The sequence below is a fragment of the Pan paniscus genome, chromosome 16, assembly GCF_029289425.2.
Source record: "Pan paniscus chromosome 16, NHGRI_mPanPan1-v2.0_pri, whole genome shotgun sequence".
Taxonomy (NCBI): Eukaryota; Metazoa; Chordata; class Mammalia; order Primates; family Hominidae; genus Pan; species Pan paniscus.
Window position 1 is genome coordinate 22470484 of NC_073265.2, and position 14133 is coordinate 22484616.

At 41.6% G+C, this 14133-nt stretch overlaps 1 protein-coding gene and 1 pseudogene across 2 annotated transcripts in view; both read left to right on the plus strand.

Moving 5' to 3' along the window:
* The window catches only part of RYR3 (ryanodine receptor 3), a 563020-nt gene that overhangs the window by 381353 nt on the left and 167534 nt on the right, over positions 1 to 14133 (plus strand). For both annotated transcript variants that reach the window (XM_034938474.3, XM_057299827.2), the window contains exons 39-40: positions 10768 to 11041; positions 12431 to 12545. In XM_034938474.3, the coding sequence (XP_034794365.3) occupies positions 10768 to 11041; positions 12431 to 12545 (389 nt within the window). The remainder of the gene's footprint in view (positions 1 to 10767; positions 11042 to 12430; positions 12546 to 14133) is intronic.
* Positions 6427 to 9871, plus strand: LOC103785189 (complement component 1 Q subcomponent-binding protein, mitochondrial-like; annotated as a pseudogene).

Genomic DNA, 14133 nt, shown 5'->3' on the forward strand with positions numbered 1-14133 from the left:
CCTTAGAGACCTACAAAGAGACTTAGACTCCCACACAATAATAATGGGAGACTTTAACACCCCACTGTCAATATTAGATCAACGAGACAGAAAGTTAACAAGGATATCCAGGAATTGAACTCAGCTCTGCACCAAGCGTACATAATAGACATCTACAGAACTCTCTACCCCAAATCAACAGAATGTACATTCTTCTCAGCACCACATTGCACTTATTCCAAAATTGACCACATAATTGGAAATAAAGCACTCCTCAGCAAATGTAAAAGAACAGAAATCACAACAAACTGTCTCTAAGACCACAGTGCAATCAAATTAGAATTCAGGATTAAGAAACTCACTCAAAACCGCACAACTACATGGAAACCGAACAATCTGCTCCTCAATGACTACTGGGTAAATAATGAAATTAAAGCAGAAATAACGATGTTCTTTGAAACCAATGAGAACAAAGACACAACATACCAGAATCTCTGGGACACATTTAAAGCAGTGTGTAGAGGGAAATTTACAGCACTAAATGCCCACAAGAGAAAGCAGGAAAGATCTAAAATCAACACCCTAACATCACAATTAGAAGAACTAGAGAAGCAAGAGCAAACACATTCAAAAGCTAGCAGAAGGCAAGAAATAACTAAGATCAGAGCAGAACTGAAGGAGATAAGAGACACAAAAAACCCTTCAAAAAAATCAATCCAGGAGCTGGTTTTTTGAAAAGATAGACCGCTAGCAAGACTAATAAGAAAAGAGAGAAGAATCAAATAGACGCAATAAAAAATCGTAAAGAGGATGATATCACCACCAATCCCACAGAAATACAAACTACCATCAGAGAATACTATAAACACTTCTACGCAAATAAACTAGAAAATCTAGAAGAAATGGATTAATTCCTGGACACGTACACCCTCCCAAGACTACACCAGGAGAAGTTGAATCTCTGAATAGACCAATAACAGGCTCTGAAATTGAGGTAATAATTAATAGCCTACCAACCAAAAAAAGTCCAGGACCAGACGAATTCACAGCCGAATTCTACCAGAGGTACAAAGAGGAGCTGGTACCATTCCTTTGGAAACGATTCCAATGAACAGAAAAAGAGGGAATCCTCCCTTACTCATTTTATGAGGCCAGCATCATCCTGCTACCAAAGCCTGGCAGAGACACAACAAAAAAAGAGAACTTTAGACCAATACCCCTGATGAACACCGATGCCAACATCCTCAATAAAATACTGGCAAACCGAATCCAGTAACACATCAAAAAGCTTATCCAATCAAGTTGGCTTCATCCCTGGGATGCAAGGCTGGTTCAACATACAGAAATCAATAAATGTAATCCATCACATAAACAGAACCAAAGACAAAAACCACATGATTATCTCAATAGATGCAGAAAAGCCTTCGACAAAATTCAACAGCGCTTCATGCTAAAAACTCTCAATAAACTAGGTGTTGATGGGCCTTATCTCAAAATAATAAGAGCTGTCTATGACAAACCCACAGCCAATATCATAATGGGCAGAAACTGGAAGCATTCCCTTTGAAAATCGGCACAAGACAGGGATGCCCTCTCTCACCACGGCTATTCAACATAGTGTTAGAAGTTCTGGCCAGGCCAATCAGGCAAGAAATAAAGGGTATTCAATTAGGAAAAGAGGAAGTCAAATTGTCCCTGTTTGCCAATGACATGATTGTATATTTAGAAAACCCCATCATCTCAGCCCAAAATCTCCTTAACCTGATAAGCAACTTCAGCAAAGTCTCAGGATACAAAATCCATGTGTAAAAATCACAAGCATTCCTATACACCAATAACAGACAAACAGCCGAATCATGAGTGAACTCCCATTCGCAATTGCTACAAAGAGAATAAAATACCTAGGAATCCAACTTACAAGGGATGTGAAGGACCTCTTCAAGGAGAACTACAAACCACTGCTCAATGAAATGAAAGAGGACACAAACAAATGGAAGAACATTCCATGCTCATGGATAGGAAGAATCAGTATCATGAAAATGGCCATACTGCCCAAGGTAATTTGTAGATTCGATGCCATCCCCATCAAGCTACCAATGACTTTCTTCACAGAATTGGAAAAAACTACTTTAAAGTTAATATGGAACCAAAAAAGAGCCCACATTGCCAAGACAGTCCTAAGGAAAAAGAACTAAGCTGGAGGCATCACACTACTGATTTCAAACTATACTACAAGGCTGCAGTAACCAAAACAGCATGGTGCTGGTACCAAAACAGATATATAGACCAATGGAACAGAACAGAGGCCTCAGAAATAACACCACACATCTACAACCATCTGATCTTTGACAAACCTGACAAAAACAGGAAATGGGGAAAGGATTCCCTATTTAATAAATGGTGCTGGGAAAACTGGCTAGCCATATGTAGAAAGCTGAAACTGGATCCCTTCCTTACACCTTAGACAAAAATTAATTCAAGATGGATTAAAGACTTAAATGTTAGACCTAAAACCATAAAAACCGTAGAAGAAAACCTAGGCAATACCATTCAGGACGTAAGCATGGGTAAGGACTTCATGACTAAAACACCAAAAGCAATAGCAACAAAAGCCAAAATAGACAAATGGGATCTAATTAAACTAAAGAGCTTCTGCACAGCAAAAGAAACTACCATCAGAGTGAACAGGCAACCTACAGAATGGGAGAAAAATTTTGCAATCTACCCATCTGACAAAGGGCTAATATCCAGAATTTACAAAGAACTCAAACAGATTTACAAGAAAAAAACAACCCCATCAAAAAAAATGGGCAAAGGATATGAACAGACACTTCTCAAAAGAAGACATTTATGGGGGGCTGGGCACGGTGGCTCACACCTGTAATCCCAGCACTTTGGGAGGCCGAGGCGGGGCAGATCACGAGACAGGAGATTGAGACCATCCTGGATAACATGGTGAAACCCCGTCTCTACTAAAAATACAAAAAATTAGCCAGGCGTGGTGGCGGGCACCTGTAGTCCCAGCTACTTGGGAGGCTGAGGCAGGAGAATGGCGTGGACCTGGGAGGTGGAGCTTGCAGTGAGCCAAGATTGCACCACTGCACTCCAGCCTGGGTGACAGAGCGAGACTCCATCTCAAAAAAAAAAAAAAAAAAAAAAAAAAAGACATTTATGCAGCTAACAGACACATGGAAAAGTGTTCATCATCACTGGTCATCAGAGAAATGCAAATCAAAACCACAATGAAATATCATCTCGTGCCAGTTAGAATGGCGATCATTAAAAAGTCAGGAAACAACAGATGCTGGAGAGGATGTGGAGAAACAGGGATGCTTTTACACTGTTGGTGGAAGTGTAAATTAGTTCAACCATTGTGGAAGACAGTGTGGCAATTCCTCAAGGATCTAGAACTAGAAATACCATTTGACCCAGCAATCCCATTACTGGGTATATACCCAAAGGATTATAAGTCATGCTACTATAAAGACACATGCGCACATATGTTTATTGCAGCACTATTCACAATAGCAAAGACTTGGAACCAACCCAAATGTCCATCAATGATAGACTAGATTAAGAAAATGTGGCACATAAACACCATGAAATACTATGCAGCCATAAAAAAGGATGAGTTCATGTCCTTTGCAGAGACATGGATGAAGCTGGAAACCATTCCCAGCAAACTATCACAAGGACAGAAAACCAAACACTCCATGTTCTCACTCATAGGTAGGAATTGAACAATGAGAACACTTGGACACAGGGTGGGGAACATCACACACCGGGGCCTGTTGTGGGGTGGGGGGAGTGGGGAGGGATAGCATTAGGAGAAATACCTAATGTAAATGATGAGTTGATGGGTGCAGCACACCAACATGGCACATGTATACCTATGTATCAAACCTGCACGTTATGCACATGTACCCTATAACTTAAATTAAAAAAAAAAATCCTACCAAAATTGTCAGCCATCTCCCATGGATACTATATATATATGTACACACACATGCACACATACACACAGATGCACACACACATACAGGTACTTTATGTATGAATCATCTCTCTAAGGAACATAGCATTCCAAAATAATCATAGCAAAGCATAATGTCTTTTTCATCAGATCATTTCTGGTATCACTTGGAAGGCCCCTCTTTTAACTTCCTGATAGAGCTTTTTCTTCCCTGCTTCTTTAGTCTCCATGTAATGGAGGCTTATTCTAGAAATATAAAAAAACTTCAGATAAAAAAAGCCATTGGAAGAAAAGAGGGAGATCTTATTGTTTCTCTTCTCTAGTTTCTTTTGAATATATGTGTTACTATAGGAGTTATACCTTCTTATGAATTGTCTTATTTCCTAATTGTCTGAGACAACACAGTTTTACTCATTATTTTACACTTTATTTTTTATTAAATGCTTCACATGTATTAGTTTCTCCAACTAGGCTGTAGTGGGTAATAATTGTGTCTTGAAATAGTTTCTTGTAGAGTATTTAACCTTGGGCATGTAACAGATACCCAGAAAATGCTGGTCAGTTAAAAGCTAACTTAGAGGTGGCACGACTGGAGTTAACTCAGCTACTCAGATGAAGATAGGCAGAAACTTGTGAATTGGTGTATGTCCTGAGTCCTGGACACATATCAACTTCAGGGCAAAGCCTTCTATAGTTGACAGCTCTGGTTTCCAGTATTAATAAGAGCAAAGTCATTGCTGAAGGATCAGCTAATGTTGGGGACAAAGAGTTAAGTGCCTCCCTCTCCAGCCTGCAGCCCACCTTTGTGCGTGTGCAGAGCGGGCTGAAGAAAGCCATGCAGCCTCAGCATAATACAAGCCTGGCTCCCTCCTTGCTTAGAAGATGACTGTTCTTAAGCCCAAATTCAGGAGAAAAAAAGCATTAGGAGCCCTTCAGGCTAGCAGGTTGCCCTTTGGTGATGAATGAATAATAGCCAGGGCCCTTGACTGCCAGGATTCAATTTTCAAAATAATGATTCTTTAATCCTCACTTTATTTCTCAATGTGAGGTATCTTACTCTTCTTATATGAGATACTCTTCTTACATGAGATATTCTTCTTACGTGAGATGCTCACATTTAATCTCGCACATACCCGCCTCCCATTCAGAAGTAAACATGGAAAGCTTCCTAATCTGTAGCTTTCTAGGTTCATGTCTCAGCTACTTGATCAGAATCATGCAGCCTAATAGAACAGGTTTCATCTTAGCTGGAGGGAAAGCTTTGGTTTCCAATCACAGCCTCACTTCAGCATAGGCCATTTTATATAGATCAGTGGTTCTCAAACCCTTTGGTCTTGGGACCCCTTTACACTATTGAAAATTACTGAGAACCCCAAAAGCTTTAGTTTATGTGGATTATATCTATCAGTGTTTACCAAATTTAAAATTAAAATTGACAAACATTTAAATATTTATTAATTTAAAAATAAAAACCTTATTACATGTTACATAAAAATACTTTTGTGAAAACTAAATTTTTCAAAACAAAATAAAGTGATATTTCTTTGCATGATTATAAATCTCTTTAATGTCTGATTTAATTGAAGGCAGCTGGATTCTTATATCTGGTTAAAGAATAGGAAGAAAAATGGCCTTAAATACATAATTGGAAGGGTAGTAGTATTTTTCATAGCCTTTTCCAATAATTATGGATATTCTTCTCTAATACTATATCTAAACAAGCAGTAGTTTCTGAAAAGTTAGTTGGCATGTGGAATCTGAAACCATATTAACTAGATGTCTGTACTTTGTTACGTAAAAATTCATTGGTCTATCTTGCACATTGAATGGATCTTTTACCTATGAATGTTTTTGTAATGTCATTCATTGATCATTGAGAGATTATTGGTTCATTGAGTTAATAAGAACTTCAAAATCTTGACACATTTCATTATAAAATGGTTTAAAAATCACATTTGTTAGTATAGACAGCTTAATCAGAAAAGTCTTTGAGTACTGGGAAGCTATCGAGCTCCCAGTGGCAGCTAAACATTTTTCAAAATTCTGATTTTCACTTGAAAGCTCAAATTTCATTATTGGCAACAAATACTATCACTTGAAGTGAAAGGCTTACTTTTTTCATTTTTTTCATTTCATTTTTTTCGTTTTTTCAAGTTAACCATAGTTGGTTGTTCTTTAATTAAAAATGGCATTCATGAAATAAGCAGCTAGTTTAGCTCACAACTCTATCACACAAGTACTTTTCCTCCAGAAAAAACACTGAACTTTAATCCACAGCAGAAGTGCTTTACTTCTTTTCTTTCTCTGTACCATTCTATCACAGAGGATATTTTAAAGATATAAACTCAATAGTTTATGATTAATAAAATTAATTTTTACTGCTTTATTCAGGACATCCTTCTGTGAAACTGGGCATTTTTCTGGAAGTGTGGCAATAAAAAATATAGTTGGGTGCTGCTAACTCAATTCAAGCTAAGGCACAAGCATTTTACCCACCGTTGCTTTTGCACCATCAGTGCAATTATCAGCACGATGAAAAAGGCCAACAATATCTTAGAATTTTTATGAAAACACATTTGGACTTAAAGGGTATCTAAAGGGACTTGGGCCCCCAGGGCTCTGCAGATCACATTTTTATAACTCTTGGTAGAGATGTCAGTAATAGTTCACCTTTATTAAACCTGCAGTATGTGCCATCCATGGTTATATGCATTAATTAGTTTAATCATCAGATATACAGGTATATGGAGAGCCTAACACAGTCTAGAAAATGTGTTCTTTTTAACTTCTGGACTCTGGTACGTTTTGGCTGCTCTGCTGCTGATGCACGGGAGCTAATTAAAACCTGAAGAATTTTTAGTAGCATTGCTTGCTAGGGGTATAAAGCTCCATTTTCTCCATCCCAAAAGTGTTTAGACCTTGAGAAGTTCATTGGTTGTGCCTGGGTTTGCTTGGTGGGTCCTGAGTCTCTAGTATATGTCAGATGACAAAATATGTTGTGCTTTTCATGGCTCCTGAAAATGTCCCCTTCTGCCCCTCTCCCCCTGAATTTTATTTCTTTTCATAGTTATTGTTTCTCTCACTTACTGCACCTTGGTCTCACAATTTGAAACATTTTCCAGTACATATGGCTTTAAATGTCAGGCCTTCCATGGAATTACATCTGCCTGTCAGCAACGCAGCGGTAAGTCTTGCCTCCTTTTCTGGCAGGACCTGGGGACTACTTTTTTTTTTTTTTTAACTGTACTTTAGCTTGGTCACACATAAATATTTATCCCGTTCTTTGACACTTACTTTGAAGGCTTGCCTGGACAAAGAATGGAGTGGCAGGTGTTTGCTGCTCCATGCTTTGAGGCTAAAAGGGTGTTTCCTTTCCCATTTGCCCTCTAGTGAGGTGTTTTGCTTTACATGCTCTCTAGGCCATAAATATTTGTTTGGATTTTTGAGTCAGTGTGAGGCTAACAGCTTACCTAAATCCTGAATTAATCTGAAAGCCAGGTTAAGGGAAACTCATATGTACTTGGTTTTATTATGATTCTGTAAAATTCTCTGTTAAAGAGAAGATGGTCCTTGAGCAGGTTAGCAATTCCACCAGATCTGATTATTGCTTTTCCAGTGTGGCAGGGACTGGGATAGCATGTATTATATCTGCAGAGAATTGTTTTGTTAGTCGTGAGAACTATAATTCTTTCAAGCCAAGGTATAGGTTTTAGAGGAAATTGTACTGACGGGACTAGAAAAACTTAAATTGGGTCCAAGAGTCTTTGTTTTTGTCTTGCTTTCATTCTTACTACATAAGTAATAACTAGGAGTGCATCCATACGTATTGGTGGTCGCCTCTGTGATGCTGCATGCCTGGTGCCCCGGGCTCCGCAGTTGCTGCCCTCCATGCTACCATGCCTGCCCCACCACTCCAGCAGCGCCCAGGTCCTGTGCCCGGCCCTTTGCGCTGCTCAGTGTGCATGTGTGTGGGGTCTGCATGGCAGCCTGGCCTCCTGGGGCCTCCTAGGCCCTCCTAGGCCCTGTGCATGGGGCTACAGCGGCTGTGCGCTGCACACCAAAGGAGACAAAGCTTCTGTTGAGTTCCTGAGTGATGAAATTAAGGAGGAAAGGGAAATCGAGAAGCATAAGAGGCATTCCCTCCCTAAGAGGTCTGGAAGTTGGGAACTAGAATTTAAATGGAACAGAAGCTAAATTAGCATGGCAAGTTGCCAGGGGAAAGATCTCTGTCACTTTCAACATTATCAACAGCATCCCACGCAAGTCTGATGGTGAGGAGGAGCCCTCACAAGGGCTGTAGGTTGCAGAATAGGATTCTGAATTGACATCAACTCCCAATTTCATAGTTGAAGTTATGAAGAATGATAGCAAGAAGGTCCTGGTGCTGTCACTATCAGAGGATGAGTTTGGACAAGAGCAGGTGGAGAGTAACATTTTCTCCATCAAGAATGTTAGCTTTCAGTCCAATGGCAAGTCTGGATGTTAGGGCACTAGTACACACTCAACACAGAGTCCCCGGACTAGGCCCTGTATTATTTCTTTGAGGACAAAGGGGTGGAAACGCTTTTGTGGATGGGTTGGTGGAGCTCAGCACAGTTCCGGAGCACCAGGAGGACGTTACTTTTCTTGAAAATCTCAAAAGTTTTGTCAAGGACCAGCAGAGTAGACAGACACTGAAAGCCTTAGTTTTATGGCAGGCTTTGGCCAGCAAACAAATCCTACCGTGAAGCCAGGCACTATCATCCTAATATCATGGAAAAAAAATAGCAAATTTAAATTATTTCTTTTGTGCTCTCATTTACTATTCATTTGCTTTTTTCTGTACAAATCTGTTATTACTAGGTTTTTTTTTTTGTTTTTTTTTTTTGAGACGGAGTCTCAATCTGTCGCCCAGGCTGGAGTGCAGTGGTGCAATCTCAGCTCACTGCAAGCTCCGCCTCCCAGGTTCACGCCATTCTCCTGCCTCAGCCTCCCGAGTAGCTGGGACTACAGGCACCCGCCACCACGCCCGGCTAATTTTTGTATTTTTAGTAGAGACGGGGTTTCACCGTGTTAGCCAGGATAGTCTCCTTCTCCTGACCTCGTGATCCGCCCACCTCGGCCTCCCAAAGTGCTGGGATTACAGGCGTGAGCCACTGCGCCTGGCCTAGATTTTTTTAAACAATATGACAGACAATAAAATTAGGGTTTCTCCTCCAAAATATATACATGTGAATTAACTAGGAGATGCAGGAACTTTTATATTTGGACTCTGAGGAAACAGGTTTCTGACAAGGAGCCCAGCATAGCCCTTAAATGACTTTGCCCCTAGAGGATACAGATATTATCTAACCTAACAGGTATTAGTCTGCAGTCCCTGCCTAGTGAGGTCTCTTGAGAACATCCTTTAACTGTGCTTCTCTCTGACTTGGGTGTCCTTTTTTAAGGTTTTCAGTTTATGTGTCCCCTCTGAATCTAACACACCCACAGGGTTGATAGACACAGCAGTAAGTTAAATTAATCCGTTACATCTAGGTCTCTTTTAAAGCTTGGTAACTGAGTTCTATTTTTATATCCTTACGATGAGCCAAGACTGTATATAGAGCAGACATCTGCCATCTATAGTGATGTGGAGTAGAAACCTCGACTATTAGAGATGCCACGGGCTACCAGAAGCGCTGATCTGTTTACTCCCCTTTCTTTCACTGATTGACTGAGTGACCTTCATTGTCCCCTTGGCACTGCCTGGCCTGAATTAAGGATCTTCCTGCCATCCATACCTTGTAGGACTGTGATATGCAGTGCCAGGGTAGGATGCATTTGTGATTTAAGAGCAGCATGTCTCACCTCTGTCATCTTCTGGAAGTGTGGATGGTAAGGGAAGGGGTAAGCAGTGCCTTCCCGGCCATTCCAACAGGTCCCCTTCCTTCTTTACCTCCTATGCCAATGCCAATCAGCAATTTTCAGGGGCTTTTTAGTATAACCTCTGAAGGTTCCACAGCTGTTTTGAGTCCCAGTTCAGTGATCTTTCCTTTACTTGTATAGACAGTAAAATTTCTGTAAAACCAGTATGAGCCCCAATAAATTGTGAATTCAAAGTCACTGTGGTTTTTTTCTCTTGATGCTTATGAGAGGAGTCCAAGATGCAGTGTCAGCTGACTCTTGCCAAAGATCCAGTGCAAAAAAAGTCTGTTCAGACTTTAGGATGATGCTCAGATGTCCGGTTGTAAAGCCTTTAGATCTGTTCTCTCAGCCCAGTGTGGATGCAAATATTGTTTAATCAAAATAGAATAGTTAGCACCCTCAACTCATAATTGGGATATTCTTTTATTGTTATATAGCCGGTTTATTTGTCTTTTGATGATATGTTCTACTTCTGTGCATGTCATAACCCACCCTTAAAATACAAAAAAAAATTTTTTTTTTGAGACAGAGTCTCACTCTGTTGCCCAGGCTGCAGTGCGGTGATGCAGTGGTGGCTTACCGTACCCTCAACCTCCAAGGCTCAAGCAGTCCTCCCACCTCAGCCTCCCAAGCAGCTGACTACAGGCGTGTGCAACCACACCCAGCTTTTTTTTTTTTTTTTTTTTTTTTGTAGCAACAGGGTCTCGCTTTGTGGCCCAGGCTGGTCTCAAACTGCTAGGCTCAAGAAATCCTTCAGCCTCAGCCTCCCAAATTGCTAGGATTATAGGCATGAGCCACTGCACATTGCCTATAATAAGAATTTTGTAACCTCAACCAATGATGTGTCTTCTATTTGCATGATGTGGCTGAAACACCCAGCTCTCCCTGAGCCATGACAGCCACAGTCCTGCTCCCTCCTGTTGTCCTTCCAGCAACATTGAAGGAACTCATCTCACAGACGATGATCTGCTGGGCCCAGGAGGACCAGATCCAGGATTCAGAGCTGGTCCGAATGATGTTCAACCTCCTCCGGAGGCAGTATGACAGCATCGGGGAGCTGCTGCAGGCACTGCGGAAGACCTACACCATCAGCCACACCTCTGTAAGCGACACCGTCAACCTGCTGGCTGCCCTGGGCCAAATCCGCTCCCTCCTCAGTGTCAGGATGGGCAAGGAAGAGGAGTTGCTCATGATCAATGGGCTGGGGTAGGTGATTCACGGTTACGTGCTGTTCCCTCTAGGAGCTTTAAGTGGGAAAACTGACTTACCTTGATATAGGGATATAGTGGAATCAAATCATATTAAATCTTTGTGTGAACTGATTGCAATTTCACTCCTCATGGAGTCATATCCTTTGTAACCTGAGAGACCCAACTACTCACAGTGAAAGGCATTGCTAAAAGTATGGAGGAGTCTTGGGGAAAAGCAGTTACTTGGTTTTAATCTTTTGAAAATAGCCCCAGGGAGCCCATGAAAACATCTGGAGGAAGGGACAGTGTGTTCAACCCAAGACAGAAATGATCTGAGGACCTGAGCTTTTGACTCGAAATCTTCCGAAACTTCCCTCTGAAAAATTGCCACCTGATCTCTCCCTTTTCTCAGGACTAACCTAGAGTCATTTTTGTTAGTTCATTGAGATAACTTTCCCCTTAACAGTAGCTCATGGCTCTCCCTTAGAAGCCATGTAGTCAAAAAAATTCATAGCATTTTAGACATCAAAAGGGTTTCCTATAATCATGTAGGGTAGCACTTCTGTTTTGCAGATGAGAACACCAAGGCCCAAAAAGATTCACTAACCAGCCTACAGTTTTACTTTATTAGAATCAAGAACTAGACCTACAGACAACCTCCTACCTAACTTTTCATCCTGCCACCCTTGAGCCAGCATACCAAAGGAGCATTACCAAGGTGCAGGAAAGGGACCTTCAGGATCCTTGGAGGGAAATGCACTCATTCGTCAAACTCATTTCCAAAGAGAAATCTTACATAAATGAAGAGACTTTTATGGGAAGAGAATACAGCTAGAGAATTATTCTCTCCCCAGCCTTCGTAGTAGACATAGCAGAAGTAAAAACTGGCAATTGCAGGTGGTGTTTCCTGCAACCCTCAAGAGAGGGGGAATGGGCAGCCAGAAAGTAACCACCCAGCAAGGGAGTACACAGCAAATTACCAAGCTGTTTCTGTATTTTGATTTGCATGCAGCTTTACTCTGTAAATTTATATGGGATGACTTAAAGATGTAATTGTTCTTACATCTTAATGTCGTGAGTTTTTAAAGACTATTGTCCAAAAGCTTCATTGATATCTAAAATTATTACAAGAAAAAATAAAACAAGGGATGTTTAATAGGTCATCAGAAAGAAATGTTTCAAAGAGAAAAAGCAAGTACTTAGAAATAGAGGAGCACAGAATATTTCAGTCAGCTAAAATGGCCTTCCACATATATTCCAGCTGACCTAGTGCTTTCTTATTATCTTTTCAACCTGTTACTTTCATATTATTTTGCCCTCTCGTGTGTTTGTGTGTTCTCATCCCTGAATTTTCATAGCATATAAATAAGCAGGTGCTGAAGACTGTCTCTGATCCTTATCCTAGAGACATAATGAACAACAAGGTGTTTTACCAGCATCCCAACCTCATGAGAGTCCTGGGCATGCACGAGACGGTGATGGAGGTGATGGTGAACGTGTTGGGTACAGAGAAATCTCAGGTAATGCTAAAAGGAGAACCTAGCCAGAACTTGTCCCTTGAGGCAGGAGCGCATGAGGTGACTTGTTCAGAGCCACGTGGCTGGTGTCCCTTGCCTCAGTTTCTCTTCCAGGGAGAGGAAGGGATAGGCACAGTGCCAAGAAGGAGCCAAGCGATGGGATAATGCTGCTGGATGGAATCCCATTGTGTAAGAGCTCTTGAAGCTTGGAGACTTTCTTCATTAATCCCACTGAGCTATTCAGTTGCTAAGTTTACTTCCCGTATTCGGCAGCCCTGCTCTTTCCAAGCTGGAATCACTCACTTCCACTTAGGAGCCTGGTGTGTTTTGTGCTGAGTCAGGAGAAGGCTGTTCTAAAGGAGAACAAGATCCCAGTAGTGATCCTGGCAGTGTTTCCCCAGAAGTGTTGATGTTTCCTCTGTCAACCGAACTCCTGAAGAAGCCAGGTTTCCTTGCCAGCTCCCTCATAAGGAGCCTGCATCAGGGGGAGCTCCTGTTGCTAAGGGGAGAGTTGTGGGGATAGGACACAACTGGACATTTATCCCAGCTGGGCTGGGGTCCTCCTCACGGTTAAACTGCTTCCACAGGCAGTAGATAGGGTATGGCTTCAAATGTTGGAAATTCCAGAGTGCCAGGGTCCTGGGAAGGGATGATTTCTGGTGCAGTTTCATCAGTGCTACTGGGGAGGGGGTGGGTGTGTAGAAGGAACAGAAGCCAGGGTCACGTTCCTCATGGGCTTCCTTCTGATCTCTTGGGAAAGTGAAATCTCTCCAGAAGATCTCTGAGCACATGTCTGGATGCCTCAGCGAGCAGATAGACTATAAGTTTCTGAACCTTATTGCTTAGAGCATCCTCTGTGATATTAAAGGAGGAAATCAAGGTTGTCTTAGGATCCTGAGCAAGGTTAACACTGGCACCATTTATTGAGCACTGTAGGATCAAAACTAAGATTTGGCCCAACCTAGAGATGCTGGTTACTTTGTTAAGTAGAAAAGCCGAGTGCAATCAACAGTAATATAAGATGGCGTCTTCATGCTAGACTGCACGAATCAAATTACAAGTGCTATGGAATCCCATAGAAGAGCAATTATCAATGACAAAAGTAGTCAGGGAAGACTCAGAGAGCGATGCCTTTCAGACTTGCGTAACTGTAGAGGCCAGCCTTGACCCAGGGCACTTGGGCTTTGATATACTGGTGGGCCTTATGTGTCTACGATCACCTGTGTCTGTCTGTCTGTCTGTCTGTCTCTCTGTCTCTCTGTCTCTCTCTCTCTCTCTCTCCCCCCCTTTCTCTCTCCCCCCCTCCTCACTCTCTCCTAACTCTCTCCTCTTTCTCTCCTCACTCTTTCCTCACTTTCTCTCCTCTCTGTCTCTCCTCTCTCTCTCTCATCTCACTCACTCTCTCTCCTCTCTCTCTCTCATCTCTCTCTGTCTCTGAATTCTGTCCACTCCCTTCCTACTTGGAAACAATAGCCTGGTAGAAGGTCATGCAATTTCACGTGACTTCCGAGGATGATTGGGATTCTTGTTTGACATCTGTTTCTCTTGGAGGAAAGATATTTCAGGAACTATAACTCCTATGAATAAGTCT